The 14,804-nt window shown below is 47.8% G+C and overlaps 1 protein-coding gene across 2 annotated transcripts in view; it reads left to right on the top strand.

Moving 5' to 3' along the window:
• TFE3 (transcription factor binding to IGHM enhancer 3) overlaps nt 1-14,804 on the top strand; it is a 34,505-nt gene that overhangs the window by 12,417 nt on the left and 7,284 nt on the right. For both annotated transcript variants that reach the window (XM_053289663.1, XM_053289665.1), the window contains exons 2-3: nt 3,204-3,317; nt 12,886-13,099. In XM_053289663.1, coding sequence (XP_053145638.1) covers nt 3,204-3,317; nt 12,886-13,099 — 328 coding nt within the window. The remainder of the gene's footprint in view (nt 1-3,203; nt 3,318-12,885; nt 13,100-14,804) is intronic.

Raw genomic sequence — 14,804 nt, 5'->3', positions numbered from 1 at the left:
AGTGTATAAGCTGATGTAATCTTGGAAATTCAGGGGGAAACTGGTTGGGTAATGGCGTCTTAAAAATTATGATTAGTGGAGCAGAAATCTTTGCTTCCACTCCCTCCAGTAAATAATGAGCTCTTCTGCCCTGTGCAGTAGCTGAGGCATTGGTGCTCCTTATCAGATAAGAGGGGGGAAGTTGTGAGCAAAATGAACTCTGCTCATTCTTGGCAGCTTTCTTTCTCTCTGTCTCATGTCTTACTTCTAGGGCTCCCACTTCTCAGACTCCTACTGGGACAGGCCAGAATTTCATCCTCCCTAGTAATTTCCAGAAAAGTTATGAAACTGGAGGTGGGATGAGGGGAAGTGAATTTGGTGTTTCCTCTTCACTATTTTCCTACTTTCTATTTATTTAAAAAATGACAACTTTTTGTGGGGCTGCGCAGACTGATTTCTTTTAACAACTGCTTGGTGTTGCCCTTGGATCTTTTTTGGGGGCTGGCTGGCTGAGAAAGAGATGATGATCCCCTTGGGGGAAGAAGTGCTCTGCATGTGCTCAGGGGCATTCTACACACGATGCCGGATTTTTTATCTTTATTTTGAGAAGCCTAGTTACTTCATGTGAATGAAGGCAGAGCCCGGACATGGAGTCTATTTCAACAGATGCATTTTTAATTATGCAGGTCCAGAAAGGTTTTGTGCTAAGCTGCCTCCGTCCCTTGATTTTTTGAGCCGGCTACACGTGAACACTGCTATAACAACAACAAATATTTATATACCGCTTTTCAACAAAAGTTTCCAAAGCAGTTTACATAGAGAAATAAATAATATGGCTCCCTGCCCCCGAAGGGCTCATAATCTGAAGAGAAACATAAGATAGATGCCAGCAACAGTCACTGGAGGTACTGTGCTGGGGGTGGATAGGGCCAGTTACTCTCCCCCTGCCAAATAAAGAGAATCACCATTTAAAAAAGGTGCCTCTTTGCCCAGTTAGCAGAGGTTAAGATATTCCCCTGGCCTTAGGGGATGGGGCTGTAGCTCAGAGGTAGAGCATCTACTCTGCATGTGGAAGGTCTTAGGTTCACTCCTTGGCCTCTTCAGCTACAGCTGGGAAAGACTCCTGCCTGCTGCCAGACCAACCCATGACCATACAGCCCACCACACTATCAAAGGGTGCCATTTCCCCAACCCAAATGAAAGCAAGAGTTCCGTGTGCAGCTGTGTAGCCACAGGCCCCCACCCCACCCCCAATGTCCTTTGCTTCACTTTTATCCACCGCCTACAGAGGAGAAGATTGGGGCTGAAAGGCCAAGGGAAAGTCTGGGCACAAGGAAGCAAAGTTGTACGAGAGCACAGTATGTGACCATGGAGAAGGTCTTTAATGCTTAAGTGGTGCAGAAGGTAAAGCATGGCCCTGCATTTACAGTTTCTCTGCTCTGGGTACATTAATGAATTCGTAAAAGTCTTAAACCAAAGGGTTTTTACACTAGAGTAGACTTGTCCAGCCCGAGCCACACTAGATGGCCCAAAGCCCCGTTTAGTTTTCCGAAGTGAAGCTATTGTTTGCTGGTTCTGGAACTGAGGGGTGCAGAGTTTGAACTTGGCTTCTGTAAGGGATTGCCCAACTCGTATTTTGTTCCAAGCATCTGGTAATGGGAGGAGGTACATTGCTCTTGAACCTGGAGGGTTTATTCTTAATACAGCAGAATAACTATGTACTAGCCGACCCCGCACAGAGCATCTGTGTGGCGCTTTGGGGCCAGCTGTTTCCCTCTCCCTCTTCCTCCTGCCCCAGTCTCTCCTCTCTTCCCTTTTCCTCCAGCCCCGCGCTCTCCAGCCCTCCTCCCCTCCCGTTCCTCCCCCCACACAGAGCCGTGGCGGGCGGCCAAGAAGGGTCCCGCCACCGCTGCCGTTTTTCTCCCTCCCATCCGCTTGCCACATGTCCCAAGAGAATTAAATATATAGATTCTGCTCACCTCCTGAATCTACATCTCCTGAAAAACTTTTAGTCTTCCAGTTCATTGTTTTGTTAAAAATTGCCTTGCAATTTATTTATTTTCACATTTATATCCACAGTGTACATGGTTATTTTTATCCTCACGACCCTGTGAAGTAAGTTAGGTGAAAGTTAAGTGACTGGCCCAGAGTCACCCAGTGAGTTTCATGGCTGAATGGGGATTTGAACTCGGGTCTCCTTAGTCCTAGTCCAACACTCTGACCACTAGTACTCCTTTGGGGCAAATGAAAATTTCGTCCTGTTGACCATATGTATCCCATCTCTTTCTATAATTATCTGCAACCCTGGGAAAATTTTGTGTTTAGCAGGTGTGGGGAGAAACATTAAAGCCCTCACACAGCAGAGTGAACTCTGGTGGCAAAGAAATTCAGACCAAGATATTATCTGAAGACGGGTGGTTGAGTTTAAAAAACAATTTATTAAGAAACTAAAACACCACATAGAGAGAGAGAACAACATACACAGACAGGCACTAGCGTTCAACAACAACAGTTCTGTAACTGATCAAGAGAGACCTATTAACATAACTCTTCATGCCTCTAGTGGCCAGGAGAGGTTACTGCGGTGCTAATAGCAATGCTTTAGAATTCTCACTTCTAACATTTTGCGGCACATATAGCCACCATAGATAGCACTGTCTTGCATTTACACAGGAAAGCCCTATGCAAGCTGCACAGACAACCCTCTCCTAAGAGCCATATTGGCTAGGCAGACTAATGTTGGTGATGTTCTTTTGTGTGATTTATGTCATCATGATTGCTGCTTGACACTTTCAACCCAAGTGTTTCATGGATTGAAAAGTGGCTTGAGCCACAGTTTCTGCACTGGGATTGTAACCATGGGTTGTGTGGCAAACCTGGCCTAGATTCATTCTCATCGCATCCATTTGACTGTGAAAAGGCCCTAATGTGTCCTCTCTTAAGCATCTATGAGAGGGAGCTTAAGTTGCAGACATGGGGACAGGCTTTTTAAAAAAAACAAATTCAGAGTGTGGGGATAGTTGTGAGTTTAAAGACATTGTAAAGAAATAAAGAGGAATAGAAATGTAAACCACTGTTACTTTTATGAAGTCCTGTTGTGTCTTCTCCTGTACAATGGGAGGTTCAGAAGTGCTGAGTCTTGGTCTGATGATTGAAATACTGGCCCTTACAAATCAAGTAGAGCTAACCATCCTGTTGCATTCACCCTACATTTCTTTGTACAGCTTCGACTCCCTGCTTCCTGAGTCTGGAATCGTGGCCGACATTGATTTGGAGAATATCCTCTCACTGAACAGCGACAGCTTCTATGAACTCAAGAGCCAGCCTATTGGTGTAAGGTAAGAGGAGGAGGGTAACCATCCTGAATCCATCTTATAAGGTAGCCATTTTGTGTGCGGCTATGGCTTCACCACTAATCGGCTGACTCTTTCACGTTGCGGGGGATGTTTCCTGGATATGCCAAATTCAAATGGGGTCCTTGAGGTTATTCTCCCTTCTTAGCACACATCATAACAAAGATAAACAAGAAACCAAATACTGAGAATCCTTCTGACATGTTTTTATCACATACCTCCTTAGAATTCTTTGTTCTATGTTGCTGGTGGCTTCTGTGTGTTTTCAAAAACTAATCAGCCTCTTTGGGCCCCCAATCCTTACAGTGTTTCCCACAGCCTCTCGTTGGGTATAGGTTGGTGAGATTCCTGGGGCAGATGTCTCCAACTCTTTTATATTATTGATCTAGTAGAGACTGAAGGTCACCTTTGTGTTTGGACTGCTGCCTAGAAAAAGGAAGAGCTCTATGCTCTGTATTGCTGTATGATTATAATAAACTGAATCTGATTCTGAATCTGGAAAAAAAGGAAGAGGGCCAAAGTGAAGCAAGGTCTGTGTTAGGCCGGTCTTGCCTTGTCTTTATCTGCAGTGGTGACATCTTTGCCTCTTAGAGGGCAGAGCTGTTTTCAAAGCTGCAGAGACACAGAGTGAAGCCTGTTTGGAGTTGTGTGTCTTTTCTCCCCTCCACCATTTTTGTTTTAAACATACACACATGTGTGATAGGGGTGCAGTAAATGCCCGAGATCTCAGCTGGTACTGGCAGCTTTTCCCCACACATTCATGGGAGCTAAAAAAAAACTTAAAAGATAAAAATAAAAGAAGTAGGAGAATGCCCCCTTAAAGTGAGAGATCCTGGGCATATTTTCCAGTATACTGTACTGAACAGGGGATAGTCATAGCAACAGTCATGGTGGGTTTGGAACCTAGCTGGTTGATGTACTGAATTAATGCTGAAGATTTGTAACTTGTTCTTCAGCTGAATGATCCTAATTTACCAACCAGCCATTTCACCCGAGGCTGTTGAAAAGTAACAGTGTTAACGCCTGTTAATTTGCGTAAATATAATGCATGTATTCTTAAATTTATTTTTCTGTAAGTCAGCTGAAGAATGTTTAATAGCACTAGCACTTTAATGAGTGTATAAAATGCAAATGATAGGGACAAGAGTCTTATTCACACTATACTGTACATGCATTCAGGTGTCTTTACACATGCACATGTTTTTGTGTGAATATATGTGAGTTCATTTTAAAAGTTAACCTGGGTACAGGCTCCTGAAATGCAACATACCGGTGGGAAATGTAATGCTGTACAACAGCATATGAATAACTGTGTGTAAACTGTATGCAGATTGTATGTGTGTTAGAATGTGTGAATAGGGCTAAGGCAGCTTTCAACAGTTTGAAAAAATCAGATGTACGCATACGACCCAGCAGCACTTAGTTCTCTGGCTGATGGCAGGGGGGCAAATAGAGGGGAAACTTGAGGAGCCACTCCTCACAATTTTTTGGAAGGGACAGGAAAGTCACTTTTTGAGGATTGAAGATATGGGTGGTTAGGTTGGGGGCGGGTTTAATACATTGAGGGGAGGAACTCCTAAAATGCTGAGGGGGGGTCTGCACCCCCATCTGGTGGCACACATAAGAACAGCCCTGCTGGATCAGGCCCAAGGCCCATCTAGTCCAACATCCTGTTTCACACAGTGGCCCACCAGATGCTGCTGGAAGCCTACAGGCAGGAGTTGAGGATGTGCCCTCCCTCCTGCTGTTACTCCCCTGCAACTGGTACTCAGGGGCATCCTGGCTTTGAGGCTGGAGGTGGCCTATAGCCCTCCGACTAGTAGCCCTTGATGGACCTCTCCTCCATGGAGTTATGCAGACCCCTCTTCAAGCCATCCAGGCTGTTGGCTGTCCCCACATCTTTTGGCAGAGAATTCCACAAGTGGATTATGCTTTGTGTGAAAAAGTACTTCCGTTTGTTGGTCCTAGATTTCCCGGCAATCAATTCCATGGGATGACCCCTGGTTCTAGTGTTATGGGAGAGGGAGAAGAATTTCTCTTTATCCACTTTCTCCACACCATGCATGATTTTATAGACCTCTATCATGTTTCCCTGCAGTCGTCTTTTTTCTAAACTAAAAAGCCCCAGGTGTTGTAGTCTTGCCCCATAAGAAAGGTGCTCTAGGCCCCTGATCATCTTGGTTGCCCTCTTCTGTGGCTGCACCTTTTCCAGTTTTACAATGTCCTTTTTTAGATGTGGTGACCAGAATTGTACGCAGTATTCCGGGTGTGGAGTTTTGTATAAGGGCATTATAATATTAGTAGTTTTATTTTTGGTCCCTTTCCTAATGATCCCTAGCATGGAATTGGCCTTTTTCACAGCTGCCGCACATTGAGTTGACACTTTCAACGAGCTGTCCACCACGACCCCAAGATCCCTCTCCTGGTCAGTCACCGACAGCTCAGATCCCATCAGCGTATACTTGAAGTTGGGGTTTTTCGTCCCAGTGTGCATCACCTTACACTTGCCAACATTGAACTGCATTTGCCATTTTTCGCCCATTCCCCCAGTTTGGAGAGATCCTTTTGGAGCTCCTCACAATCTGTTTTGGATTTCACTACCCGGAAGAGTTTGGTATCATCTGCAAATTTGGCCACATTGCTGCTTACCCCTGCTTCTAGATCATTTATGAATAAATTAAAAAGCACCGGTCCCAGTACAGATCCCTGGGGGACCCCACTTCTTACTTCCCTCCATTGTGAAAACTCTCCATTTATACCTACTCTCTCTGTTTCCTGTCTTCCAACCAGTTAGCAAATCACACATGTACTTGTCCCCTTATCCCATAACTGCTAAGTTTCCTCAGGAGTCCTTGATGAGGAACACACACACACGCCAATCTCCTTTTGGTTTGCTCCTGCATGGGTGGCTTGGCAGTGGGGTATCAGGTCTAGCCCTGCTTTGCAGTGTTCCTCTAACAGGGATTCCCAGATGTTGTGGACTACAACTCCCATAATCCCCAAGCAAAAGCCATTGCAGCTGGGGATTCTGGGAGTTATAATCAACAGCATCTGAGAATCCCTGTTCGAGGGAACGCTGCTCCTTTGCCTGTCCCTGCTTTAAGTTTATTTCAGGCCTACTCCTTCTGAACGTCTTTTGAAATATGATGTGTACATTAGCACTCTGGAAGCCTTTCCTAAGGCTCACGGTGTGGGGCAGTAGTTGGACTGGAGGGCTGGGTGCAAATCTAGGGCTAGGCCTTGGGTCTGGAGGGCATTGGTCAGAGAAGCTGGTGGCAGTGGTAGTGGTTGTTTTTCCTCTGACCCATGTCACCCTTTGGACTTAGCAAAACAGCTGCTTCTCTAAGGCTGTGCAAACAGTGGGAAGGGAAGCAAACATCATGGGGGAAATTCCCATGCTCTGTGAACTTCCTGTCACCTTCTGCATCCAGCTCATTAAAGCACCAGGCCTGCTGCTGGGTTCTCCAACCTGATTTCTCCGCCGCCAGCCCATCCCTGACGCTTGCACTGAAGGCCAGTTGTGGTTTCGTGTGAAAGCTGCCAGAGGTACATGTGCTGGCAAAGTGATCAGTGCTCTGAGAAGACTCGCAGCTTCTCCGCGAATGGTGAATTGTGTGCATATGCAGGTGCCCCACGTGTCATATAATTGTCACATGTGACAGTCTAAATTCAGATGTCATGCAGCTTCCTGCATAGAAATGGTATGTTTTTCATACCTTGCTTCTCTGCTACCAAAGAAATTGCTTGCTTTTAAAAATATTGGATTCCTAATGTAGGTGACATTTTACAGAGTGACATAAACCTATGACAGGTCCCTGCCCTGAGCAGATTGCAATTTAAATGTAGACAGAGGTGGGGGAAGAGGACAGAGAGAGTAAGGAAGGAGGAGCCAAGAGGAGTAGGAGTAATATAATAATAATACAACTTTATTTGTTAACCGCTCCATAACAAATTGTTCTCTGGGTAGATCGCAACAGAGGATTAATACATACAGTAAAAACACATAACACATTAAATCATAACAGACAAAAAAAAAAGGTGAAAATACAATACAAAGCAGCATTAAAAACTCATTTTAAAATTGGTTAAAAATAAGATAAAATCTGAAAAGCCAAATTTTAAAACTTGAATTTAAAAAGGCCTGAGTGAACAAAAAGGTCTTTGCCTGGCATCCAAAAGAACAAAGTGATGAAGCCAGGCGAACCTTACTGGGGAGGTTATTCCATAAATGGGGTACAAGCACCCAAAAGGCCCTCTCCCTGGTAGCCACCCGCCTCACCCCATTTGGCAGGGACTCTCAGAACAAGGGGCACCCGGAACAAGTCACAAGGGATGAATGTGGGTAATTAGATTAAGTGAAGGTATCTGTATTTGCTTCAGTTCAGTAGGAGTGGAAGAAAGTCATTGTTCTTCAGGTAGGATAACATTTACTAACATGGCAACATAAAATCCCTTTCCTTTTCTAGCAGGTAGGATGGGGTGTGTGTGTGTCTTTAAATCCATTTTATTGGCTACTGAGCAGGGAAGAGAACTTTGTAGGGAGATTAACTGTGTAGGAGGAGAGGGACTGGGGAGCAATTAAGTGGCCATGACCTCTGCATGAAGATATCTCCTTAATCACAGGGATATGTTCCCTGAGCTACTCTTCTTGCTAATTATTTAGTAGAAACAGACCACGCCTCCTCAAGTTCCTCCCCCTCCCACCATCCATGGGAGCTGTAAAGTTCCATTTTTCTTCTTAATTTAGAACTGAAGCTCTAATTTGAAGGATTCCGTGGCAATGCCTGGAGCTTGCATTTCAGGGTATTTCCCATACTCTGCAGAGCATCTGTAATCCTCATGTGGATTACAAAAGATCTGCTCCAGATATGTGGTGGCAGGGTTGACCTGTGGCCAAATATCCAAATAGCTTCTTCCCCCAATACATAATAATAGAGGTATGGATAAAGCACTCCCTGGGCAGGGAAGTGGGGGATATGTCTACAGCAGGGCTCCTGTAGATGTTGGCCTGCAGTTCCCATAATCCCTGGCTATTGACTGCCGTGGCAGGGGATTATGGAAGTTGTAGTCCAAACACAGCTGGGGGGCCAAAGTTGAGCAGCCCTGGTCTAGACCGCAGGGTTTCTCAACGTGTGGGTCCCCAGATGTTATTGGACTTCAACACCCATAATCCCCAGCCCCAGTGGCCTTTGGTTGGGAATTATGGGAGTTGAAGTCCAATTTCATCTGTGGACCCACACGTTGAGAATCCCTGCGGTCTAGAGGAAGGCTACAGGGCTTATTTCCTCTGGGAAGTGAACACTGGAGACAGACGTGGGCCTCATTCACACAGCTGTTCAAATCTAGCTTTCATGTGGGCCGCCAACATTGGTCTGATTGTGTGAACCCACCCAGGAGGCTTATGGCCGGAGATGAGTCTGAGCTCATGAGTCTGACCCTTGGTCTGTCGTGGTCAGCAAGTGCCGTTCTCTGGAATTCCGAACGGGTCTCCCCCAGCCCTGCCTGGGGCTGCCAGGGATGGAATCTGGAACTTTTTGTGTGTGCAAAGCAAGGGTGGTCTGCCACCGAGCCAGGCAGCCCTTCCCCTTCATCTGTGCTCTCATCTGGTGTCCACGGACCCAGAGGCCACGCCAAGCAAATCTGACAGCAGACGATTTGTTAGAGGAGGCAGGGCAGCAGATCTCCGAGCAAGTCCCCAGCTGCTGTCCCTTCCTCTCTGGGACAAGGAGCGCTGAACAGCAGAGGGGAGAGAATCTCCAGCTGATAGACAGAGAAACTCAACCCACAGCCGCTTCCCTTCTTACCCAGTCGGCAGCCAGAAGGGAACCCTGGGCATGGCAGATGTATTGTTGTGAAAGAGAGGCATTCTCCCAGCCATGATCTCCCGAGGCAGCGTAGGGTGCATTGTGGCCCCAGGGCAGAGGAACTGCTGGGCTGCAGCCAACCCTAGTTGTACAGCCAGCATGGACCCTGAACAGTCTCGTGGTGTTGGAGTGGCCCTAGCCTGGGGGTATAGCATATGCCTCGACTTAGGCTGCTACCAGTAGTCAGTATTGAACTAGATGGATCAGTGGTCTTCCTCCTTATGGGAGGAGAGCTGGACTTGTGGCAGCAAGCATGCATTGTCCCCTTTGCGAAGCAGGGCCCACCCTGGTTTACATTTGAATGGGAGACTAGAAGTGTGAGCCCTGTAAGATATTCTCCTTAGGGGATGGAGCCACTCTGGGAAGAGCATCTAGGCTCCAAGTTCCCTCCCTGGCATCTCCAGATAGGGCCTGCAACCTTGGAGAAGCTGCTGCCAGTCTGTACCAGGGGTGCACAACTCAGATGTCCCAGTGGGCCAGAAACAATCATGACAATGTATGGTGGGGCCAAATTCAGTTTTCCTGCTGCTGGCTACCTGGGCCATCAGAAATGACCCTGCAGGCCGGATCTGGCCCCTGGGCCTTATGTTGTGCAGGGCTGTATCTAAGACAGTGCTGAGCTAGATGGACCAAGGGTCTGACTTGGTAGAAGGCAGCTTCCGATGTTCCTCCATAGAATACAGCTTCATGTGTTCATATGAGTGCTTCTTGCTCACAAAGAACCAAGCCTTTGGGAGTTTCTGAAGAGGATGATGGGACTGGGGAGGATTGAAAAGCAGCTAATGGAGAAATTGGGGCAGGTGCTCAAAAGGAAGAGTGTGGAGGAGAACTTAGGCAAATTGTTCACATTCTCCAGATCAACTCATGCAGAATTCCTTGAGACACGCGATGGTGATCTGGCATCAACTCCCTTTGGGAGGTCTGCGCATACAGAAGGTTCCAGATCCAGTCCCTGGCATCTCCAGGGAAGGCTGGGACACGCTGCTTCCTGGAATTCTGGAAAACCATTTCAGCCATCTACTGAACTAGATGCCATCTAGTTCAGCCATCTAGTTCAGCCATTTACATCTATCTAGTTCAGCCATCTAGTTCAGCCATCTACTGAACTAGATGGATCAGTAGTCTGATTTGGTATAAGGCAGCTTAATATGTTCAAGAGCCACCTAATGGTGCAGTGGGGATGTAACTTGCCTAGGGAGCAGGAGGTTGCTGGTTCGAATCCTTGCTGGTATGTTTCCCAGACTATGGGACACACCATATTGGGAAGCAGCGATATAGGAAGATGCTGAAAGGCATAATCTCATACTGTGCGGGAGATGGCAATGGTAAACCCCTCCTGTATTCTTTCGTTCAAAGAAAACCACATGGCCCTGTGGTTGCCAGGAGTGACAACTTTACCTTTAATATGGTCAAAGGGGGTTCCTTTATCTGAAGTGTTCCTTTAAAGGATGGTAGTGTGGCAACATCGCCACCTGGTGGACATTTAATGAACACAATGCATTGACTGCTATTTTTAAACATGTCGTTATCCTCTGTAAAAGTACTTAATGACCTGGACTTAAGTTAGAGAGAAGTGATTACATTCCTAAGTTTCAGTACCATACTTTTATGAGATTTTCCCAACCTTGGCTTGAATGCTACTTAAGGAGTTTCACTGTAGTTGTGTTAATTTGTTTCAAGACTTGTGTAATAATGCATCCCTGTCTGTAATTTTTCCCCTGTAACCCCCTACACGTACATTTATAAGAGATTATGAAAGACTTGTTGGGAAATATTGACATGCACAGCCTACTTCCTTCTAATAAGCATGGAAGGAGCTTCTCTTCCCACTTTCTTCCCGCTCGACAAGATCAGAGATGAATAGCCTGGCTGAACTGGCAAAGCTTCCTTCTGAGAAAATGCAGGGCCCAATCCAGCCCAAGTGAAGCACGTTTGAATCCTATTGACTTCAGTGCCTGCATTTAAAGATGAGCTTAAATTTCTCCCAATGGGGCTTACAAGCTAATAACTTTGTCTGGAGAATGTTGTATATATGAGATTGGGCTGCAAATGTTATTAAGCAGGGTGGAGGGGTTAGGGGAGGGGGGAACCAGACGTGCAGGTTTGGGGTGGTGTATATAAATATTTTAAGTAAATAATAATTGGTTGAGGCTTTAATTACTAGTTGATTGAAGCAGTTTAAGGTTATAATGTGGGTACCCTACAGTCTGTCTTATTATTTCCCTCTTAGCTTGATTTGGAACTATGCTCAGGTGTGTGTGTGTGTGTGTGTGTGTGTGTGTGTGTGGCAAAGAGAACTTGTACCCCTTAGATCCTGTTTTTAGGAGGCTGAAGGGGAGGAAGCTATGGGGTACAATTTTCCTCCCTTATTAAGGACTCCTCTAACTTCCTCCCAGAATGCAAACATTGTGTTCTGAACTTTTTGCTAGCATTCTTTCTGCACATGTTGTGCCCACCAGTGCTTAACACCATGTCTTGGATGAGACCTTGCCAGTCCCAGGCAGTGGTCCCTCTAATTTTTTTCATCTCTGTGTGGACTGCGGAGTGAGTTTTGTTCTGGGCGGCAGTACCAAGGCAGTGTCTGCGCACCTGCATCTAGAATGGGGCCTTCCTGATTCAACCTGAGCAGGATCTAAAATGAACTGAGTGGACATCTAAAAATTTGTGAGTGTGTGCATGTGTGCACGCCTTAGAGGGAACAGTGGTTCCAAGCCGACCTATTGCTTCCTGGGTTGCTAATGATGCTCCTATCCTTACAGTCATATAAGACGTTGGTAGCATATTTGCATCTGTTACTTTGCATAACTTTTATTCTGCTTCTTCTAGTTGGAGCCAAAAGGGCCCCAGGGCATTGCAGCATCACCGGTTGGCCGCTGGAAATGCCGCTCCGCCTCTCTCCAGCTTCTGAGCCCTCCCCAAAGCACTGGCACATGTTTCAGCCGTAGGGGCTGGAAACTGGCTTTTGCTTGAAAATGAGAGCTGTGATTGAACAGGCTTTGGCCCAAGGGGCAGTCCCCCGGTTTTGCGTCCTGCCTCCTGGCCAGAATGACAGGAATGCTGGACTGGAAATAGCTGTACGCCAGGGCTGCGCTGCTTTGGCCCTTCTGCGGATGTTGCCCTCCAACTCCCACACTTCCTGAATATTGGCCTCTGTAGCTGTGGATTGTGGGAGTTGTTGTCTAAGAATTGCTGGAGGGCTGAAATGGTGCAGTCCTGCTGCTGAAATGCCAAGTCCTCGCTGCTCCTGGTTAGGCCGTTGAGCAAATTACTTGCTGGCTGTTGCTATTCGGCACTGCATTTTTCATCCTCCATCACTGTCAGGGTTGAGTGGCTCCTTAGGCTTCGGCTCAGGGCCTCTAAGAAGCCCCAAAGTTGCTACTTCTGCTGCCCAATGCGAAGCCTCTGAACAAGCTAGTCTCTGGCTTCTCCTTGACCCTCTGCAACATGTGCCTAATTTTTCCATACGGGGAAGGTGGGTGGGGCAGACATCATTTAATATTGTAATCACATGTCCTATGCTACAGGACCATGTGATGCCTGTGGGGCTCTCCTGTACAGGTTGTGCCCAGGGCAGGCCGCCTTGGTATGTTGCCCTGTCGACACTGCATGGCAGCTCTGGCCAGGCCGTAAGCAGATTCTCTGGGGGTGGCTGATCTCTCTCTCTCTCTGCCTCTGCTTTGTGCCCGTAGCCCTCCGAGTGCCCCCGCTCAAGGTCCCACCATGTCTTCCCGGGTGCTTCTGCGGCAACAGCTGATGCGGGCCCAGACTCAAGAGCAGGAGCGTCGGGAGCAGCAGCAGGCAGCTCAGTTCACCCCTGTGCCCCCTGCGCCTTCCACGCCTGCCATTTCTGTGAGCCCCCTGGCTCGGCCTGCACCTGCCCAGGTGCCTGTGGAAGTCCTGAAGGTAAGAGAGGAGGAATGAGTCGGGCATGGAGGAAGGGTGCGTAAAGGGAACGGGGGGAAGTGAAGGTGGGAGCTTCGATTTGGGGCAGATGGGCTCAGTGAGGATGGGGTGTGTGTCCCCCTCTCAAGTGCTGCTAGAGGAGGAGAGCTGGTCTTGGGGTGGCAAGCATGAATTGTCCCCTTTGCTAAGCAAGGTCTGCCCTGGTTGCATTTGAATGGGAGACTAGAAGTGTGAGCACTGGAAGAGAGTCCCCTCAGGGGATGGAGCCGCTCTGGGAAGAGCATCTAGGTTCCAAGTTCCTTCCCTGGCATCTCCAAGATAGGGCTGAGAGAGACTCCTGCCTGTAACCTTGGAGAAGCCGCTGCCAGTCTGGGTAGGCATTACTGAGCTAGATAGACCAATGGTCTGACTCAGTATAAGGCAGCTTCCTTTGTTCTTATTAAAGATCCAATAGTACGATGGCCGAACTGTGTATAGTTCAAAGGCGGCATGAGTAATCCAGAGCTATTGGTTCTTAAGGCACCTTGATGTTATCTGGTGGTGGCATCCTGTAGATCTGGTTGGGTGGCTTAGATTGATTGGGTGTATGTGCATGCGTGCAGGGAGAGGGATGGTGAATAGGTGTTCTACCTTAGGATAGGGTGGGCTAGATGGCCTTTTGGTTCCCTAGGTCTTGCACAGAGGAGTCAGACTGCGGCTGTTCTGCAGTTGTTGGCCTACAATCCCCATTCTCCCTGGCTACAGGCCACTGTGACTGGAGATGATGGGAGTTGTAGGCCAAGAGCATCTGGAGGACAGCTGTTTGACACCCTTGGTCTGCCTCATATTGTCTATACCAGGGTTTCTCAACGTTTGGTCCTCGGATGTTATTGGACTTCCTCTCCCATAATCCCCAGCCCCAATGGCCTTTGGTTGGGAATTCTGGGAGTTGAAGTCCAATAACATCTGGGGACCTAATGTTGAGAATCCCTGGTCTATACTAACAGGCAGCAGCAATCCAGGGTTTCGGGAGCGATCTTGGCCAGCGCCACTCGGAGGTGCCAGGGATTGAACCCAGGCCTTCTGCCTGCTCTGCCTTTCCCTTTTGGGAAGCTACGGCCCTTCCCACAGAGGCCTCTGGGGCTGGAGTCCTGCTGCAGTCCTGGTCAGGGTTCTGAGAAGACCAGGGTTGTCTACCTGCCCTTCCCTTTATTGCTGGCCTTGTCTGCTTGTGCGAAGGGCCTCCTGGTTGCCGAGTGCCCTTTCCCCATTGCCAGACCCCGCCTTGTGCTCCTGGTGCTCCGGTCATGGGAGCAGAGAGGCCGAGCTCCCTACCATGTGACTTGCTGCGGGAGCTGTGTGGAATGTCTAGTCCTGGGGCGACGATTGGCTACTGAATCTGTCAGTCAGAATCCTCTCCTCTTCTGTGGCTGAGAGGGGGTGGAGCTGGGGTCTTGCACTCGCCGTGGAGTCCAGTGGGCGTGGCTTCTGCTCTCTCTCTCTCTCTGTGTTTAAAACTTTCATCAGCGTGTTTTTTTTTTAGGCGCAATGTTGGTGCAGGAGGCATTAGTGACTCCTGAGGGAGTGAAGGGTTTGGTTTGAGCTGTTTCCACCCACTCCCCGCACCCCCTGAACTACCCTGGTGGGACAAAATGAAGTTGCACCAGAGGACTGAGTGGCGGTCGTATACCTGCCTAGCAAGGGAGAACCGGCAAACGGGGACAAG

This window comes from Hemicordylus capensis, chromosome 2, assembly GCF_027244095.1.
Source record: "Hemicordylus capensis ecotype Gifberg chromosome 2, rHemCap1.1.pri, whole genome shotgun sequence".
In the NCBI taxonomy this organism is placed as follows: domain Eukaryota; kingdom Metazoa; phylum Chordata; class Lepidosauria; order Squamata; family Cordylidae; genus Hemicordylus; species Hemicordylus capensis.
The sequence above is the reverse complement of the archived record's forward strand: the minus strand, read 5'-3'. Positions and strand labels throughout refer to the sequence as shown.